This window comes from Gavialis gangeticus, unplaced genomic scaffold (genome assembly GCF_001723915.1).
Source record: "Gavialis gangeticus isolate Ggan-Ray unplaced genomic scaffold, GavGan_comp1, whole genome shotgun sequence".
Classification (NCBI taxonomy): domain Eukaryota; kingdom Metazoa; phylum Chordata; order Crocodylia; family Gavialidae; genus Gavialis; species Gavialis gangeticus.
The window spans coordinates 45010525-45025422 of NW_017729029.1; the positions used below are offsets into that span (position 1 = coordinate 45010525).

Sequence of the window (14898 nt, forward strand, 5' to 3'; positions counted from 1 at the left end):
AGCCTCTTTCACTATGCTACTCTCATGCACTACCACAATACAGTCCATCCACTAAGAAACTTGTCTTTAAATACATGATCATATAATGCATATGCATAAAGACAGGTGTATAAAAGTTCTCTGTACATCCTTAGTTTTGGCATTTCCTACCCTAAATTCTCCACATAACAATCGTAACATATTATAGCATATGTGATTTCTAATTTTTAAGTGTAAAATTATTTTACTTCATTCTACAGAATGAATTTGTTTTTTCAATTTAATCAAATTAAATGGGAACAAAAAGTAAGTTTTTGCTTCTCCCCTCTACTAAAAAAAAAAAAAAAAAAAAAAAAACAAACCCCCCCTCCCCCAAAACCCCTTTTTCTCCTGTTTGTGTGGGTCTTTCAGATTCCCTTCGGAGTGGGAGGGCTTTTTTAAGGCAATATAAAACAAAAAATGTCAAAAGAACTGAAGGGCAGGCATCTATCTTCAGCAGCAGCAGCAGAATTTGAATCTTGAAATCCACAGCATATCACAGCACTTTGCCATCTGACCTAGGAGTACAACATGCACCTGCCACTAGAGGGGGATGAAGATGCCCTCTGCAACAACGTGTTAGAGCTGTTCTGCTACCTGGAAAAGTAGGGCTGGGACTATGGGAAAGTGCTCCATTCCAGGTTCTACAGGGAAGTGTTAAAAATATTCAAGATGACTTCCCATCATAGGGAGGATATTTTTGTACCGATTTGAAGTTAATTGAGTTGGTTAGTTCACGTAATAAAAAAAGAGATGGAAAATAGGAACAAATTTTAAAAGTTACATATACAAAAACTAGACCTTACCTCACGTTAGTTTCGTCATTAAACTCTTCAGCCCATTTCTTTCTAGACTGAGCTGTAGTTGAACCATCTAAACGATAGTAGTCAATATTTCTGAACCATTTTCCTTCACCTAGAAATTTGAAGGACAGGCGATTAAAAAGATATTGGCACAATGTAAAAATACTAGGCAGCAGTCTTGTTTTTATGCTATTTGTTCCTCAAGCACAAAAACATGCAGAACCCATGAAGAGATGGGTTTTGATAGGACATGGTGTTGTCTTGTGTCAGTTGTGAAACGTCCACAATGCAAGATGTACTATGAAATACTGAAAATAGGATTACAGAAGATAGTATAGATCATGATTTGGGACAATAATTGTCCTGAGCTTTGAAAGCAACAGGTGATTTGTTTGAGAAACTCCCCTAATCCATAGGCAGCTTTAACAATAATAAGAAAAGCAGCTTTAAAATGACTCAAGAATGAAATTAAATGAATTTTAGAAATAAGATCCTGGCCCAGATAGCGTCCCATGTCTAGCTGTATTTTCTTCTTCCCATGGAGATTTTGCTGTTTTAAAAAGTTACCTAAGTGATACTTCCAAGAACAGTTTTACTTAGTTTGCAATTTAGAAAGACGAGGATACAATCAGGATTTATACACTGAGGTCAAACTTTAATTAAAATATTTTCAGAAACCTTTAGTTAGCTTTTCTAAGATTTGCCTGTCTCTTTCCCCAGTCTGTTCCCTCCCATCCCTTCCCCCTCCCTTGTCATCTCAAGTTTCTAGTGGTCTGTACATGTTTGCAACAAAATCATCAATCAAGTTTCTTGTTTAACCTCAGTGCAAAAGTTAATTTTAAAAAGTAACTACATTTAACCTTTAGGCATTATACCAGTAACCCTAATTTTCTAATTGATCTTTGTAGTTTGCATGTTTTCAATTACTCTAGGCTTCAGTCTCTCCGATACAAATTGCACCCTTAAGTAAATGCTTGAAAGGGGATTTCAAAAAGTCAAGGTCTAATCATTTTGGAACTGAAATTTAGAACAGCTGCTTGAGTTTAATTAGCCTGTGAGTTATGGCTACTTCTTGCCAGATGTAAAAAAATTACAGCTGATAGAAGCAGATTTTTTCCTTCCCTTTTAGAACTAACCTTTCATTTTCTCTGGAGGTCAAGGTTTATTTACACAAAATGAACCCCACTGTGTCATCGATTAAAATCAGAGCAGGTCTTGTAGGAAGTAGCATTGCTGAATGATGATGAATTATGAGAAACTGCATGTTAACTCATGTCAGAAATGTCTATATTTAGTAAATCTTGTGCAGAATTGATAACCTTGTTGCACATCAAAAGAACCACCACAAACAGGAAAAAGCAAAAACCTTGTAAAATTAGCCCAAGTGATATGAACGGGCTACAGCAATGTAGAGAGCTCGCAGAATCCCAAGACGACAAATGGTGAGAAGCTGAGCAAAGAGGAAATTATTAAGTACACTATATGACTAATAGAGCACCAGCAGTGAGCAATGAAAATACAAAAAGAAAGCAGCTGAAGAACTTAACCTGGCTGGCTAACTGCAGTACAGGTATTTTTAATCACCTGTAAATTGTTCAAGATTTTTACACAAAAACAAGAATCTTTGAAAGTGATGGTAGAACTAAGGAGTTTCCTTCAACATCAGCTATGTGAAATAGCCACTCCCAGGTAAAAATAAACTGAACTGAAGTATTAAATACATAAGAAGTAATTAAGTAAAGCTTTAAAACAATAACCATGTCCCATATTCAGGAACATGGAACAATGCATGCATACAATGCATACATGTTAGATAGCAGGTAAAAACTCATCCATCAATGTATACACGTCAAACTGGAAAACTTAAATAACTTTAGTTGATTCAATCCAAAAGATTTAGATATTGGAAACATTTCAGGTGACAGATATGCTCCCTATGATGCAGAAGATAGGGCAGGGCAGCACCACAGATGAAGTAATTCAGAGTCATGAACTTCTGTAGGCGACAACCTATGTAGTCAGATGCTAGGCATGAAAATTCATGCCTCAGAACCAGTCAGGTTTCTGATGCTACCCTGCTCTGACTTCTGCCTGACGTAGGTAATCACATCTCCCCCTCCTCCTCGTGGGAGATAATTCTGAGCAAGAAATAGATTTGAAACCAAACCAAAGAAACTTTACTCTCAAGTATACTTTTTGGTGCTTTGAGTAGCTGAAAGCAATGTTTAGAACAGAAACATCAGAAGCTAATAACATTTATTTTATTCTATAATACTTTACATATTTGATTAATGACTGGATCAGACTGGAGTTTTCTAATCCTCCATGGATACTAGACTGCAGAGAGAGAGGGTAATCAACTTCCTGCCCCAAAAGTCCATATACAGACCACAAACCATGATGCCTTTCAAACTGCAGAACTGGCTTCCACATACACAAGAATACATATAATGAATTGTTTAATAACTAATTTTCTGAATGCCTTCCCTAGGTAAAAGGTATTCTCTCTCTCTCCAACAGATGTTGCCATCACCAAATTAATTATAAAGAACATATTTTAAAGTGGAAAGATGGAAACAATAAAAACATATAGGTCCAAAATATGATGAATAGCTACATATGACCTTGCAATACCTTTAAAAGTCATTTGAAGAAGCAATTCTATACTAAATTTTTCCTTCACTAAAATACCATGGCATATACTACCATTTTAAGGGAGACCTGATATTTCACTTAAAAAAAACCCAACACGTTTAGACCTCAGCATGTCAAATGGCAGGTTCTCCATAAGATCATTCCAATGGAGGAGCAAGGAAGCAATAAGTCAGTTAAATGAATCTATCCTTAACGCAATTAAAATCCATACACATACAACTCGAGCAGAAAACTTTATTAAAAGGATACTCCCAGTCTCTTGGGAGATCTAGAAATCACACTCACCTTTATAAATAGGTTTCTCTTTGTCAGTTTTCTCCGTGCTGGCCAGCTCAAGAAAGTCTTCTATCAAATCCAGTGATATTAGAGACTGGCTAAAAACTAGACTGAAGAGAGAAAAAGCAGCATACAGCATTCGCCTCCAACAATTTCAACAAATTTCATTATTTTTTTCCTCGTCTTCAGCCTGGATATTATCTTTGAAACAGATTAGCTTTTTAGACTGAGTGAATCTTGCTTTTATCTTAAGATAAAAATAACTTAAGCAAACATAAATATTTCAGACAAATTGAGCTATATCTTTGAGCTCAACATAAACATTAAAATGGGCAGATGATGAAGTAAACTAAGACAAAATAATACATTTAAATAAGAATTAAAATAGAACAGAACAAAACTTCCCACAAATTACTCATTAAAAAATCCTGACTTACACTTTGTCACCAAGTTCCTCTGCCATACGAAGTATTTCCAAGAGAAGAACCATTTTCCCAGAATGCTCCAATATTTCAGCATCTGCATCAGTGACAAAATCCTTATACCAGTCTGGAGCTGGGCTTCCTGGGTTGGAAGAGGATGTGGCTTTACCTGCAAAAGAAAGATATTATTAAACTAAAAAGAACCTCCTTAACAGGAAGGCTCCAGACTGTCTAAAATTCAGATGCTTAAAAATCCTTAAAGTACAAACTAGTCTCTGCAATCAAAGGTTTTGTGTTTAATTGTACTGACGGCACTAAGTCAAGGATCGGCTAATGTACAACAGAACTGGTTCAGCTTTACTAATGATCAGTGTAGCTCTGCTACCTGATTTCCCCAAGGGAGTATTTATCCTTTACCCTCAGCTACTGTCTCTCCTAAAACTCAGCCACATGTTTTACCTGGACAGTACAGTTGTTTCAATTCCTTTTAAAATCATGATCCTAAATTCCAAGCAAGGATTTTTTTTTTTTTTTTTTAAAACAGGAAAGCTTATCTAAAGCCATCCACATAGGGCTATGTAGGATTGCTCCTCAAAATATGTCTAGCTGTTGTGTTTGTTTTGATGTACATTAAAATCTCTCAAGCCATTTCACTTTATTAAATGATCCACTACAAAGGCACAATACACAATAATAAATCTCAGCAACCTGAGCTTGGGATTTGTTTTGTTCTCTTTAAAAATAACAAATCAAGAGCAAAAAGGATTTTTTTTTACCAAGTCAAAACTACTAATGATATCTTCCTAAGTTTACCTAGAAAGAGCCAAGTTTTTAAAAATGGATAAGCACAGAAGGGGCAGATTTTTCATAATAATTGTATGCAATCTTCTAGAACTGTTCACAGTTATGACTCTTTGTGCTGGAAATAGTACAAGTACACAGAAAGAGGTTTAATTTCTTTATGGAATATAAATAACTTCTTATTTTGAATATCAGATCATAAACAGTTCTTTAATCCACTGTTTACATAAAACTTCTAGTGAATTGATTTAAGGTGCTTCTAAGGTCTTAACAGCTGAGTTGTGTGAAATTAACAAAATGATACTTTACAACATTTCCCTTGTTTCATCCTTCCTAAAAATAAAAATGATAAAACAGATGAGATGAGCAGAATTATAAAAATTTGTATCTCACTATTTCTGTGCTGAAATAATCGTACCAAAAAAACCCAGGCAACATCTGTTTTGCTATAACTCCCCTAGTTTTGAAGCATCTGGAATAGAGAATGCCCTCCTCCTAGAGAGAGCTTTAAGTCTATTCAGAAACACTACTGAATTTGAAGGTTTATTTGCAAACTCATAATTTGATCCTGAAATGCAGACAGGAATCAGGGGTTGTCTTTATTTATGTTACTTCAATTCTTTTTATAATGTTGTATGTTCCTAGCTTTAATCTTCTTTGCATTAGTGTGATATATATTGATTTATTAGAATTACAATACAAACATTTGTTCACTTAAAAACTTTGATCTTAATGCACTGTTTACTTACATAGAACACTTTTCTCCTAGTCTACTGGTAATTCAAAACATTCAACTTTTAAGAGCACATACAACAAACTAGCTGAAAGGAAGATCCATCATGGCTGAATAATCACCCCCAACATCTCAGTCAATATCCTCTTCAGAATAGAGGAAAGAATTCTCTCAAGAGGGTAATTTCTCTGTACACATTTTTAAGAGTAGTTCTAAATGATGTTAAAGTTGGTCCTTAATGCAACCTATTGCGACTGACTTTGATCCAATGCAATGGAACCATTTCTTGTCGACACCAAACCGAACATAGAAGAATCAAGAATGCAAGCTGTGAACACTTTAATGATCAGTTTCCTTTTTTCAAAGTTTGAATCAAATAGCATTTCAGCGTACTGGAGCTATTTGAATTTTTTTCTAATTTTACCAAGATCACAGGCCGAGTGTATGAAAAAGCCAAGGGGTATTTAAAATACTACGGTTAAGGACCCAAGGAAAAAAGGTGATCGAAAAGGGCACCGGAAGCAGCTGTCTGCTAAAATGTACATAAACACACACCCCTTTCAAAATGAGGTCTGTAACTCAACTGAAGTTCAGTCTCTGCAGGAGAACCACCGAAACAAAATTCAGTGCCCACTGGAAAAACGATGAGCCATAAGCATAAACTGCAGGTGCTAGTAGGGTGCCATCCCCTGCCTCCAAAAAGGGATAATTATTAATTAGTTGTATTACAACAGGTTAAGAGCTGCAGTCATAGACCAAGATGCCACTGTATCACACGCTATGCATACTGAATAGGAAGACAGTTCCTGCACCAAACCTAGTAAAAAAATGAGAGCCAGCAGATGTAGATAAGCATATGTGAGTACCAGGAACAGTAAGATACTATTGATTAGCAATGATAGGCAGTGGTGTTGCTACCTCAGTGGCCTAAATGCTGTCAAGCTTCTTGCAGGCATCACAGCAAAGAAGAGTTTTTAAAGAAGCATCTGGAGGAGGATATAGTTAAATAGTTTTGCAGATGTCTTACCCTTCAAAAGAACAAGCAGCACTCTGGCAGCAGGCACAATATGGTGCTTGTTTGAAAATTTAAAGGGTGAATGACAGAAGCTAGCATCCTGGGCCAACTACTGACAGGTGCTAACCTCTTATTAGAGCATGACAAATACTGGGAAGCAGGAGAAAAAAATTCTCCCAGATTATCTGAACGTGCTGTGAAGGACTCTGGAAGTGAAAATAAATTGCTTATATTAAGCAGTAGACAAAGAAAATTATCTGCGTAGCAGCATTTGGAAGGGATGCAAGCATGTGAAAGTAAGAAAAATAAATAAATAAATGTTGCAGATTGGGAGAGGCTTGGTAGAATATAGGCACTATGGCAGATGAGTGTCTATATTGGTAGAATATAGGCACTATGCAGTGATTGAGAAAGGAAGTAGTAAGAAGAGTCAGACTTGGGGCAGATTACCAACACTGCAGCTCAAGTCATTTACCAGTCGTTACATTGATTAGGAAGGAGGAGTCCTGGAGCAAAGAGTTAAGCACATATGATGGGACCTGAGTTTGTGCTTGAAAAATCAGATTACCTGGTGATAAAAGTGTAGGGGGTGACGTGAACAACTCTACAGTCTTAGCCAATGTACAGATGTTCATTTTCTACTCAGAGATTTGCTGTTCTCCTAGTAGGAAACAAAAGCATGCAGACATTCAAGCTTTTTCTTGCACATCAAAAATGGTCACTCCAGGATAAAAAATAACCCAGGAACAAACAGGGTTAAATCTTTCCTGGGGAGTTTCTCCTGGGAGACTGAATACCTGCCTACTTTCTCCCCAGCCTAACTCCTCCTGGGGACCAGGATAAGTGTAGCCAGAAGAAAGGCTCCCATGTCTTTGAGACTGGGTTCTTTGATCTGGAGAACATGCGGAGGCGGTGGGGGGGGGGAAGAAGGGAGGGGGCAGCTGCTCCCTCCCTGCCAGTCATAGACAGGAAGGGAGGGAAGGAACTGCTTCAGCTGCTCCCCACCTGCTCCTCACACCACAGTTCTCAGCGTGAGAAGCAAGCTGGGGCTTTGCTGTGCTGCTCCTTCTGCTGAGCTCCTGGATAGGAGGAGAGCACTTCTCCCTGCCAGCTTCCCCTTGCCCCCAGCCCCACTCAGCTGAGTGCTGGGTATGGCAAACGAGGCTTGGAAGCCTGGCTCTCAACCACGCCAGCTTCCCCCGCAAATCTCTCCTGCTGCTTAGCTGAGCAGTGGGAAGTGATTTAAAAGCTGGAGGGACCAGCAGCCAGACGTGCACAGGCTTTCCCCCCAGAGGCTTGCCATGGTGGCTGAGTGCTCCCTTGCCTTCTGTACTTCTCCAGGTCAGCCCAGAGGAGGGCAAAGAGCAGGGACTATTCTCTCAAGGGGGAGAGCTGGGAGGCTTCCCACCTTGGGAGAATTTCCCCTCTTGCCAATCACCTGATTGGTGGGATGTGGCGGAGGGGGCATTCTCCTGGGGCTGGGACCCTCCCAGAGCAGTCTGTGACAGCTGCTGCTTTTCAGCAGCTGACAGCTGTCACTTGACAGCCTGTCAATTAACAGGCTTCCCTAGATGGGGGGGGGCGGGGATGCTGCTGATGATAACCCTCTAGTGCCTCCTGGCTGAAAAGCTTGCCTGTGAAGTTCTCTAGTCACGGGGCTGGAGGAGTGTCTCTCCTGGTGGGAATAATGTCTGCATGCAGCCCTAGAGAACTCCTTCAGAAAGCAGGAATGGGCAGTAAGCAGAATCAGAGGGATATTGATAAGGTACTGAGAAGAGCACAGTTGGTGGTGTCAAAGGCAGCTAAGAACTCATGGTAGAAGAGAAAGAAACACTGGTTTTGAGTTTTCACTAGGAAGCCTTTGGTGAAAGCTATTTCAGAGCAGTGCAAGATTACAGAAGCGTAAAGATTCAATGAAGTGGGGATCTCCACAAGAGGATTGTAAACAGCACACTCAGGCCCTGGATAACTGCTAATTGAAGAACTCCAGATGCTTCTGAAGGGTTCCAGTGAGGGTATGGACATGCATGGCTGACAAAACACTTAAAAATAACCCTCAATAAAAAAAGAGGAATATTTTTTACTCATTTCCTCAAAGAGCTTGCTAAAACGTCTGAATGGGCCAGTGATTCTCTGACATTCCCAAGAGCTGTCCCACTAACCTAGTGGGACAGCCCACAAGTACTTTCCTGTGTGCTCATCTGTTCTGGGGAACCTCTGACAATTTTGAGGCATTCCAGAGATGGGATGGGTAGTGAGGCCACACATTTGCATTGTGCAATTTGAAGTGCATCAGGATTCAGATCAGTCCAAATGCACGTCTCTGTCCATGGCTTCAATGGATCAGAGATAAAAAGAAGAATAGGTGGGCAAAAGAACAGTAGCTGGGATGAAGCCACTATAAGAAGTGGAGAAGTCGGAAGAGGAGAAGCTTTTGTATATGTGATGGAAGGGAAGAGAGAGAAAAGAATGGATTATAAACCAATATAAGATTAATGGATTATTAGCCAATACTTTACTTTGCCCATAGGAGAAATCAGCAAGATCCTGTACAGGGAGGGAAGTTCAGGAAACCCTTGCTGTTTGTGGGTTCGACATTCGCGGTTTGAAATATTTGCGAATGCCAAACCCGCATCTTAAATACACTTAAAGGAGCTCCTCAGAAACTCCGTGCTTGCCACTGCCGCACTCCTGCCACTACTATCACCAGCACAGCCATGCCCCCCCAGCTGCCAGGGACACTGTGTTCATGAACGTAGACGAACACATCCACCGTGAATGGCGATGGTCTCCTGTAGATGGAGGAGGTGGGCACTCTGGCCTTGTACAGAGTCAGCACTCTCCTAGGAAAAGCCATGAGTGTACAGGTGTCCAGGATTCGTGTCCCGGAGCAAAAATGTCTGCTTCAAGAGAAAAATAGCCCAGGGTTAAAATCACTCGCAGGAGAGTTTCTCCTAGTGAATGTCTATATACATTTCCTTTTAAAGAAGTCACATTGTGGTCCTCCAGCAACCCAGGGTGCTTTACTCCCCACTTCCCTGCAGTGTGCCAAGCAGGAAACAGAACACACCCCCCTTTATGATCCCTACATTGGTGTTTCAGGGAGACAGGATAATGCTGAGCAGTCTGAGTTAGCCAATCAGGGCTTCCCTGTACCATCTGTCTCCAGGCAGACAGAGGGAGCCTGCAGAGATGAGATGTGTGTGCAGGGACCCCCTGGCTGTGCAGTGTTAACACTGCAAGCTCTCTGCTCTTCAGGGGCTCAGCATTCAATTGTCTGTTCAGAAGATCCTGGGTAAGTTTCTTTACTAAGAATACAAACCTGGGACAACTCTCCCAGATCATTTGAACATGTAACGTACCCCTGTGATCACACTTAACCTTTAAATTAATACCACAGCAAACAATTCAGTTACTTCAAATGGACTTATATATGTAATTGGACAAGCCTGCATACAACAACCTTAACCCTGAACTTGCCTACAAAAGACATGTTATAAATCAATCTAGACGTAGGACCCCTTTCACCAAAAAAATGAGGGAGAAGCAAATAGGTAAGCCTCTCTCGGTGTACCAAGCATCCATGTTGAAATTAATATATATAAAAGTCAGATGAAGTAAAAAAAATAATACAACCCTTACAGTTATGAATTACATTTGTAGTCTAACTAATCAAAAATAACGTGACAACAGTACTTAAAAAGGAGAGAGTCTAACTAACTGCTGGCAATACATCCCAATACATATTACAAACCATTACATGTTTATAACTGTATTTTGCCATAACTACTTACATTTACAAATTCAATTTTAATTTTCAAAATTTCCATAAATACAAATTCTGCTTTTTTGATGATAGCAAAGTTATATTTATTTAGGAAAGGTTATTTCATTCATAAAATGGTACGCCATCTGTCATCTTTAACATGCACTTGAAAATGACTCATCACTCAGAAGCAGCAAAAGATAGCTAAAATATTTAAGTAAAACTACTTAAATCATGTTTACAGATGTAGGTAGGCTGATCAACTTACTCTCAAAAAGCCATTTGAGTCTGTGTTCTATCCACCTGTTCTGAGATCCTTAAAACCCCCATAGGTTTAAGAATTGAAAAACAATAGTTTTCTATCATTCAACAGCATATTTCACCTGTGAAATCTACTCTGAATTTACTTTACGATTTACTTGGCAAGAAAAAAGGAGGGAGGATTTATTCTATTATACTGCATAAGAAAACTTTGACTTGTTAACTGTTCTGTCACAATACAGGCAGTCCCCGGACTTGCAACACAATTGGTTCCTGAAAACCTCGTCTTAAGTCAAAATGTTGTAACAACCAATTTTTTCATAAGAAACAATGTTATAAATGGGGGACTAGTTCTTGAACCAAGGCCCTATACCCTATTTTCACCAAAAATACCCCAGAATTTTGTACCTGATCAATTATAGATGAGTAATATAGCTACATTAATGTATTTATATTGTAAATAGCAATCCTATTGATTTGGAAGGACTTTTCTGAGGTGACTTTGCTGGACTTTTTGAACTGTTCTTGGCTGGATTCTTCTCAGGAGTCTTGGTTGCAGGTTTTTCTGGAGTCGTGTCTGCTTTCTTAATGAAAGTGTTTAAGGAAGTTTGGACACATGTTCTCCAGGGAGATGGGTGACACAGCAAACTTGTTCGCTGGCATGGTGTCACATCAGATCAAGCATTGTAAAAGTTGAAACTAACATCAACGTTGAAACAGGGTGTCAATTTAGAAACGTTGTAAGTGCGAAACATTGAATGTTGATGACTGCCTGTATTCTTTCACCCTTAGAGAGTGATGCTTCTTCTATTTTTCAATGGGTAAATATTATTACAAGTATATTTTTATATAATAAAAAAAAATTGGTAGGGTGGGCTAGAATAGAGAAACAGTTCCTTGAATTAAGATGTCATCTTTCATAACTGAGTGTAGTGCAAGTTGATTGAACATAATTTCCCCATTGATTTGTCATGAATAAACAAACAATATCACTTTTCAAAGTGATGCTGCACCATATCCTGATTTACTTGTGCATTATACTTACCCTCCTCTGATTTTATAGGAATAGCAGGGGTGTTTGCAAGGTCCTCTGTATTTCCTTCTCCACCTCCACGAGACCTTGAATTCCAAACTTTAATCACTTCAACATCATTATCACTGCCACTGCCACTTGAGCTGCTCTCTTTCTTTGCTTTTTTCCCCTTGGATTTTTTTTTCCTAAAAACATAAACATTGTATGCTTATTATTTAAGAAGCTACCATTCAGAAAACATAAGCAATAGTAAAAATAAAAATGTTGCTTAATTGCATTGAACATTTACTTAGTCGCTCTAAAAAGGAAATGAAACCTACTGATTTTGATCATGTACAATTTACATGAAACAAACAATTTACTTTGCATAATCATCAGAGCTTAAACTCATTGAAGTTTCGTCGGAATCTGAAGCAATGAAGTCATCCAGACTATCTTCATCAAAATAGCCCTGGAAAACAAAATTAACATTCTTAGAACATCGATATTACTGGTATTAAATAACATCATCCAGACTGAAACCTTCTTTTAAACACTTAAGCACCTACTTATCCTTCATTTAAATAATACCAAGGTCAGTGAAAGAGCAGCCTTCCAAACTGTTTTAATAATGGCAAAAGACTCAAACAAAAAAAATGCTAGCCATGGGTAAACAAAGCTGGCAAAAATCAGTACATTCAACAGCAACAAAAATTTCCATTCATTTGCCAAAACTCTTCCCAACACTTGGTAATGACTCATTCAGAAAGTTTACAAGGGAGGCACAAGTATGTATTTTGATATACCTAATTTACCTTATTTTCTTTGCTAATATAGTCCAGCTGCAAACACCAAGGGTGAGTCCAGATTCTACTTAACATCTGGAAGTCCTGAAATAGTTTAGTTCCAGCTTTGCCTCTTCCACCTTCACTGCTGCTACCTACACCTGACAATAAAGTTCAGATTTTAGAACAAAAGCTTGAACAAGTTTGCCACAACTTCCCACCCCCCTTGAACAACCCATTAGTTCTCTGCAGTGTTCTCTCCAGGTGTACACCTTACATTTTAGCATCTCTTGTAAAAGTGGTCATATTAGTTAGTTACAAGAATTATTTTTCCAGTTAAAATGGTCAAAATTAGATTTTCTCTTCCTTCTTGGTAATGAGAAACATCTTAATGACGACAATTATATCCAGGAGCGTACTCTCCAGTCAAAATGAGTTCACTAAAATCCTGTTAGAGGGCACTTATTCATAGTTAGGCTTTACAAATGGCATTGTTTTAAAAACGGTAAGATTTATATTTAGGTTTCAATGAGTTCAGCTGATTATTCTGATGCAACTGTTTCTTCATATGCTTTGTAACATTCGCAAGGCATTACTATGTTAGTGTACACCAGCCAGAAGGTAGGTAGATAGATAGATACTTAATATACTCTTCATTGTCTAAGTTGAAATGAGTGCAGAAAGTAAACACAATTTGTGTATTTAAACTTTTCTTGTTTATAGTCTAAACTGCTGGTAAAGAAATGCACTGACTTAGAGTCCTGAAAACAGACTAATTTTCCCAGCACTTTTTTAAAACCTTTGTTAACAAGAGTACTAAGGACATTATCAAAGTGAAAGGTAAAAGTAAGTTAAATTAGGGGAGCCAAGCTGCTTTTTGCCATTTTATAAACATTTTACACACTGGTTGTCTACATATACAGTAAAAGCTTTGTTATCCGGCACCCAGGAGGGATGGAGGTGTCAGGTAACAAAATATGCTGGCTAACCGAGAAGCCCGAACAGGCGTCTTTGCCTGTTTGGGCCGCCGCCCCTCCAGCCGCATCGCCACCCCTCCCACGGGTCCTGAGGGACAGGGAAGCAGGCCCTGCACAGATTGCTATGCTCCGGGGACTTGGAGAAGCCAGAAGTGCCACAGTGGGCACTTCCAGTTTCACTTTACCTTACAAGCCAGCATGCTGGTTAATAGAACGCGCCGGCTTGTAAGGTGCTGGTTAACAGAGCTTTTATTGTAGTTATATATGTTCTTAGCTAGTAGTTATATATGTTCATAAAATAGCAACTTTGGTGACAGGGCTAGAAAAGTAGTTATGACAGTTTATTTAGATGCTCTGACCTGTTCTTACCAAAGCAGAAAAGTCACATGCTTTAGAGTGTCATTAAGGTAACAATTCCTATAGCTCTTATACTATATTTTCTATGTTGTTTCCTATATCCAGTTATTTTTTCTATATTTTTGAAGAACAGAAGCAGTCTTCCCTGTCAGAAAAGAAAAGAAAACTTCCTAAAACTGTATATTTTAGTATTCTCTTGAAGCATATCCAAAACAGAACTTTTCTTTTTAAACTTCTACATGTATTTGCAGCTAAAAAGCCTTCATAAGGGCTTACTTTCAGATATTTACTTGATACAAATCAAGTTACACTTATTTAGTCAGAGCTACTGAAACATAAAACTAATGAAGAACATCGCCATGAGTCCTCATTTCTTAATGCAGAGCATGGCACTTCATTTAGAAATCAGTCACCTGGCTTAAAAGGTAGTGGCCTAGAGACAAAGTAACACTTGAAGACTGAAAGTCTAAACAGATTTGTGACAACTAGCAGTCCTTGAGTGAGCTGGGGAGACGCACTCTTAAAAACCCACTAATAACTAAGAGCAAGGCTACATCCTTCAGGTCTGATTCAAAGACTATTTAAGTCTATCGGAATGTTTTCTCTGACTTCAGCAGGAACTGGATGAGGCCATTAGAGGCAGTTTGCTTCAATCTGCAGCTTAATAAATACAAAAAACACACAGTTTACTTGTGCCCATATCACGATATTAAGTGAAGTCTCCAGTGGCAGTACAGAATAAAAGCCTATATTATTTAAACATGCTGGCTATCTTTTCTATCAGTCAGTATGCCTCATGAGAGAGCACTCCCCCTTGTTAAAAACAAGCTCTGTGTAATATGGCAGATAAAGAAAATCATTAGCACTAAAAATTATGGGAAAAAAAAAAATCACTAACTTACAAAGCAGACCAGGAAAATGTACAGAAATTTGTGAAACCACTACTGCTGCTTTGACATACAAAGCTGTTATGCTCACTCTTAGAATCATAGAAAATTAGGGTTGGAAGGGACCTCA

At 38.6% G+C, this 14898-nt stretch overlaps 1 protein-coding gene across 3 annotated transcripts in view; it reads right to left on the reverse strand.

Annotated features, from left to right (window-relative positions):
• ATRX (ATRX, chromatin remodeler) overlaps positions 1-14898 on the reverse strand; it is a 211655-nt gene that overhangs the window by 32530 nt on the left and 164227 nt on the right. For all 3 annotated transcript variants that reach the window (XM_019521505.1, XM_019521507.1, XM_019521506.1), the window contains 6 exons: positions 12578-12708; positions 12146-12234; positions 11796-11968; positions 4190-4343; positions 3762-3862; positions 825-933 (listed from right to left, as the gene is read on the reverse strand). In XM_019521505.1, the coding sequence (XP_019377050.1) occupies positions 825-933; positions 3762-3862; positions 4190-4343; positions 11796-11968; positions 12146-12234; positions 12578-12708 (757 nt within the window). The remainder of the gene's footprint in view (positions 1-824; positions 934-3761; positions 3863-4189; positions 4344-11795; positions 11969-12145; positions 12235-12577; positions 12709-14898) is intronic.